General features: G+C 42.4%; 1 protein-coding gene across 2 annotated transcripts in view; it reads right to left on the bottom strand.

Moving 5' to 3' along the window:
• Positions 1-4,908, bottom strand: part of LOC129864210 (Kv channel-interacting protein 2-like) — a 30,609-nt gene extending 25,701 nt beyond the window's left edge. The window contains exon 1 of one of the 2 annotated variants that reach the window (XM_055936913.1): positions 4,714-4,908. In XM_055936913.1, the coding sequence (XP_055792888.1) occupies positions 4,714-4,786 (73 nt within the window). In that variant the 5' untranslated portion in view covers positions 4,787-4,908. The remainder of the gene's footprint in view (positions 1-4,713) is intronic. The other variant, XM_055936912.1, reaches the window with a different exon arrangement.
• Between the last annotated feature and the right edge of the window lie 1,472 nt (positions 4,909-6,380).

Raw genomic sequence — 6,380 nt, 5'->3', positions numbered from 1 at the left:
GGAAAGAGAGGAGCGATTAAAAGAGTTGTTTAATGTGGGAAAGAGAGGAGCGATTAAAAGAGTTGTTTAATGTGGGAAAGAGAGGAGCGATTAAAAGAGTTGTTTAATGTGGGAAAGAGAGGAGCGATTAAAAGAGTTGTTTAATGTGGGAAAGAGAGGAGCGATTAAAAGAGTTGTTTAATGTGGGAAAGAGAGGAGCAATTAAAAGAGTTGTTTAATGTGGGAAAGAGAGGAGCGATTAAAAGAGTTGTTTAATGTGGGAAAGAGAGGAGCGATTAAAAGAGTTGTTTAATGTGGGAAAGAGAGGAGCAATTAAAAGAGTTGTTTAATGTGGGAAAGAGAGGAGCGATTAAAACTAGGGTTACGAAAGCAACACGCTCTCACATCACAATTAGACATCCAAGTTCCTCAAACATCACATTTCAAAGTGTTGAAGGTTAAGTTTAGGCGTTAGAATTCTTTAGGTTAGGCATTAACTCCAAATGGTTGAGGTAAGGGTTAAGGTTGGGATAGGCTTAACCCACCAGAGTCTAAGCCCCGTCTAAGCCGGGATTCTACTAAGCTGTATGGAATTGTTTTAAGAAGGTCATAACAAGGATCATTTTGCTATTTGATTTTACATTTTAAGACCCCTTGAAGTATTAAAAAAATATATGAAAAAATGATTTGATGAAAACATTTATTTGGCCTTACTGCTATTAGCTCATACAAACATATTGAATAACAGATTCACTACATGGAATAACAGATAGTCCCCCCCAAAAAACCTTATTCTGAAGTGTCAGTACATATCTGAGAAATCAGGAAACAAACATTTTTTTATTAGATATATTTTTTACACGTATTTAACCCCTTATTTTGGGCACTAAACAGTCTCCATATATACTTCCAGAATGATTTTCAACTGGTACTGGAGGACCAAGCAACACATGTGTTAGTGAGAATCTCACCTTAACACAGAGGGGTTATAGTAGTGTGTAGTCCAAACTGGACACGACAGACAGAAGTCGGCTGTACCGACTTCAGACGAGTCCCAAAACGCTAGTCGGGGTCGTAGAGCAAAACGAAGAACACCATCATGTTCATGAGAGTCTCATCTTTCCACCGAGGGGTTTATAGGCCAAACCGTTCAGACCGTTTTGTGAGAAGACCATTTTTCGAGATGTCTCATGGTCTGACAAACACCGTTCTAGCTCTGTCACAGCAGATGTGGAAGTGTTACATCGGTGGATTGAGACGCAGCCGATGTGGAAGTGTTACATCGGTGGATACGGTGGATTGAGACGCAGCCAATGCAAAAAGATCTCTAGCTTAAACTGACAGATTGTATTAGATTTCTGCGTGGGCGCGGACATCGACTCTGGGGGGTTAAACCTAAAATATCACTGGGTTGGAACATGTAACCTTCTGAACCAGAGGCAGATACTTACGGCCTTCCACCACCCCGTCCACATCACCCAGCTAAACACCAAACCTACTGGAAGGTAACAGCGCTCACTGTTGCCCCTAGTGGATGGTTTCCACGTCAGCGTGTGTGTGTGTGCGTAAGTACGTGTGTGTGTGTGTGTGTGTGTGTGTGTGTGTGTGTGTGTGTGTGTGTGTGTGTGTGTGTGTGTGTGTGTGGTGTGGTTTTTGGTTTTACTATCCAAGTGGCGACATTTCGCCGGTTTGCACAAGGAAAAAGGCTATTTTAGGCTGAGCGGTAAGGTTTAGGGTTAGGACTACAACTATGGTTAGGGTTAGGATTAGGGTTAGGGACAATGGGATTTTGAATGGAAATCAGTTGTTTGGTCCCCACAAGGATAATAAAACAAACATGTTCTCATGATGATCTCTTTATAATCGCATCCATCTTTCACTCATCTATTCAACCATCCATCTTTCAGTCATCTATTCAACCATCCATCTTTCAGTCATCTATTCAACCATCCATCTTTCACTCATCTATTCAACCATCCATCTTTTACTCATCTATTCAACCATCCATCTTTCAGTCATCTATTCAACCATCCATCTTTCAGTCATCTATTCAGCCATCCATCTTTCAGTCATCTATTCAACCATCCATCTTTCAGTCATCTATTCAACCATCCATCTTTCAGTCATCTATTCAACCATTCATCTTTCAGTCATCTATTCAACCATCCATCTTTCAGTCATCTGTTCAACCATCCATCTTTCAGTCATCTATTCAACCATCCATCTTTCACTCATCTATTCAACCATCCATCTTTCAGTCATCTATTCAACCATCCATCTCTCAGTCATCTATTCAACCATCCATCTTTCAGTCATCTATTCAACCATCCATCTTTCAGTCATCTATTCAACCATCCATCTTTCAGTCATCTATTCAACCATCCATATTTCAGTCATCTATTCAACCATCCATCTCTCAGTCATCTATTCAACCATCCATCTTTCAGTCATCTATTCAACCATCCATCTTTCACTCATCTGTTCAACCATCCATCTTTCAGTCATCTGTTCAACCATCCATCTTTCAGTCATCTATTCAACCATCCCTCTTGAGATAGCTCGGTGAGACGGCCACAGATCACAGTCAAATACACAGGATACAAACATTCCTTTCCAGCTAAACAAATATAGCGTTTGGAAAAAAAGAACATCTACATAAAATCTATGAATAAAAGATCTGGGACCAGTAACTTTGTACACATGAAGGTACCATTAGCAACCCTTTCTGATGGAAAAACACAAATGTGAAAAACTGCTGGATAAAAAGCTGGAAATAAACGCTTCTTCTTCTCTCGTCCAACTCATTATGGAACTGTCATGCCAAACATGAGCACACACTGATCTGGGACCAGATCTATCACCATATCAAAATCTGCCGTCTAACACTCTGCCTAAGTCCCAAAGGGCAGCCTGTTCCCTACATAGTGCACTACTTTTGACCAGAGCCCTATGCACTCAAGAGGGATCCATTTGGGATGCACTCGCTGTCTACCACTCCTGTAAATGATCAAATAACGATTGTGTTATCAGAGCTTTTTGTAGAATGAGAATTGCAGTATTTCGGGAGCTGTTTGACAATCTGTCAGAGAGAACAAAAGACTAGAGTTATCGGAGCAGACACACACACACACACACACACACACACACACACACACACACACACACACAGACACAGACACAGACACAGACACACACACACACACACAGAGACACAGAGCATTAAATAGAACAATGAATATGAGTCTGTCTGCAACCAAACATTGGCTGATCCCTCCTTGTCTCAAATGACACTTTTATCTTCCCAGGCTGAGCCTCCAAATTGCACCCTATTCCCTACATAGTGCACTATATAGGGAATAGGGTGCCATTTGGGATGCAACCCCAGTCAAGGGAAGAACACTAAAACAACAGTTGGGAGGTGGATCATTGTTGCTAACAGACAGACAGGCACCTCAAATTGTGAGATTTGATGGACAAACGTGTCTGTCATTGGATCACACTCATAGGGAGCCAAGGGCTATGTGACAATATTCTCTTGGCTTAACTAGCATCCTTTCCTCATCTCCTTTCCTTAAAATGTCCCCTAATAGGTGAGAGGGATGGTTGAGTTCAAACATACCACTTCCACCAACACAACAAACAGAGGGAGGAAGAAAGGAAGGACATCAAGGAAGGAAGGAAGGAAGGAAGGAAGGAAGGAAGGAAGGAAGGAAGGAAGGAAGGAAGGAAGGATGGAAGGAAGGAAGGAACAACCAATCCCACCTCTCTCCCATTCAAACAGACCAAACTCCAAACACAACAAGGACCATAGAAATGGAATGGATGATATGTCTATGTTCAGGACCATGGAGAGCGCCACGTGACTAGGCTGGTTTCAGCGCCTGACCTAGTCGTCAGTCTGGAGCATGGATACATTGCCGGAAGCAAACCGCATGTCTCGAGAGAATACTTTTCTACATGTTTTCACCTCTCTCAATATATTTGACTATAAATGGAGGAGAGGAGATGAGGAGAGACGGAGCTACCTTAGACTATTGAGATGCAGCCCTCGTCCGCTAACCAACAACAGACTGTCCATCATTCATTCGAAACAATCCCCTAAAATCAACAGTGATTAGACGCCTCATTCATTCATTTTTCGCCCGTGCCATTATCCCAGGGCGCCCTTAACAGTGACCTTGGTCGGTTGCCCGTGGCGCCAGAGCCGGCCGAATTTATGACTAGGCAGGGAAATTATCCATATCGGTGGATCCCATTTCTCCCGCCCTCTCGTCAAACTACCGCGCGGGGTCCGGGATGGAGTCGGACGGTTAAACCGCCGCTGCTGACTCATCAAATCAGGTCACGCTGCGCGCGTTGTGTCATATAATTAAAACCCTGCTACGGGGAAAGAAGTTTATTACTGGCCGATCTGTCCGATTATTTCAGTTTGAAACACATCTGATTGTCCTCCACGTTGCTTTGTGCGTCCAGCACCGTTTCCACGCTGTTAGGCTACCAAATAAGAGGTTGATTTCAGTCATTGATGGGCCACCAAATGAAGCACATAATTTACATCATGATTATTATTATTATTATAAGGACGTCATATCCAGAGACCAAAGAAGATAGCCTACCAAAAGCCAGGTCAGCAAACTAACAAAACCAACATACTTCAACTAGTATACATTTTCAAATGTTTTATCCATTGCAATTATTAATCCAAAACGAAAATGAAAAGTATTATTTACTTACCTGTGAGCGGATCATAAGACCCGTCTAGTTCCCGGGAGTCAGAAAAGCTCTGATCCCGACTTTTCTCCTTCATGTTCGGGAGAAGTGCTTACCAAACCCCTGGTGAAATATCCCTCTCGCTCTCCTTCTCCCTTGGTTCCAGGATTAATCACTCCGGTTCATTCCAGCTACATTTCACACAGTAATCAAAGGTAAAAGGGAAAATAACCAAATTATCTTTAAAAAACACTGAATCAAATATTTTCGGAGTTTTCCTTTCCCGTTCGACAGAAGAACACCAACTTCGGCGACAGTGAACAGTCAACTGCTCTCGAAGCTCGCACGTCCTCACGCTGCGCACCCCTGTCTACATGTAAACAACCTCGCACCGAGCCAGTTAGACAACTAGCTTCACAGCACATTCACGTCTACAGCTTACCCACAAAACTCAAAATAATACAGATGGTTACTTTATAGGATACATAATAATGACATTCTGTTGGTTGAAGTCGTCAACTCTTGTTGTAATTCCGTTGGTTCCTGACATTTGTTTCGTATATCGACTGAGGATAAAAGAGAGAAATTAGCAGTTGACCTCAGATGTCTTTGAGAAAAACCCACTCAGCTCTACGGCTGTAGACAATGGATTGCATCTGACGGTGAGAATCACCCCGCAGAGACAGAGCGTGGCTCCCAAGTGGAATCCTATTCCCTGTATACTGCCAGCGGTGGAAAAGTACCCAACTGTCATACTTGAGTAAAAGTAGATACCTTAATAGAAAATGACTCAAGTAAAAGTGAAAGTCACCCAGTAAAATACTACTAGAGTAAAAGTATTTGGTTTTAAATATGCTTTAAATATACTCAAACTCCTTATATGAAGCAAACCAGACAATTTATTTATGGATACCCAGGGGCGCCCTCCAACAGTCAGTCATCATTTACAAACGAAGCATTTGTGTTTAGTGAGTCCTCCAGATCAGAGGCAGTAGGGATGATCAGGGATGTTCTCTGTTTAGTGAGTCCTCCAGATCAGAGGCAGTAGGGATGATCAGGGATGTTCTCTGTTTAGTGAGTCCTCCAGATCAGAGGCAGTAGGGATGATCAGGGATGTTCTCTGTTTAGTGAGTCCTCCAGATCAGAGGCAGTAGGGATGATCAGGAATGTTCTGTTGATAAGTGCTTAAATGTGAGAATGTTCCTGTCCTGCTAAGCACTCAAAATGTAAGGAGTACAATTTGGTGTCAGGGAAAATGTATGGAGTAAAAAGTGTATTATTTTAACGAGGAATGTAGTAAAGAAAATAAAAGTTGTTGAAGATATAAATAGTAGAGTACATATAGTAAAAAAACGACTTGAGTAATACTTTAAAAGTATTTTTACCTAAGTACTTTACAGCACTGTAACAATGTGTGCACTATAAAGGAATATGGTGATATTCCCTGGTTCAACAGTTGCATAATGAGGAGAGCGCCGTGTGTCCCTGCCGAGATACCACCAGCTCTGGTTCAGGGCCTTCAGCGCGTTTCACTAACATTATCGAGGGAACACGTCTGCACACACTAACGCCCTGGGATACCAGCAAGGGCTGTGTTCATAGACGGGACGTTGTGTGTCTGTCTGTCCACAACTGTTTGGAAATGTTGCACATCTTTGGAGTGACTAGGTTCCTGGGAGTGTCAAGGGAGA

This window comes from Salvelinus fontinalis, chromosome 10 (genome assembly GCF_029448725.1).
Source record: "Salvelinus fontinalis isolate EN_2023a chromosome 10, ASM2944872v1, whole genome shotgun sequence".
In the NCBI taxonomy this organism is placed as follows: domain Eukaryota; kingdom Metazoa; phylum Chordata; class Actinopteri; order Salmoniformes; family Salmonidae; genus Salvelinus; species Salvelinus fontinalis.
The sequence above is the reverse complement of the archived record's forward strand: the minus strand, read 5'-3'. Positions and strand labels throughout refer to the sequence as shown.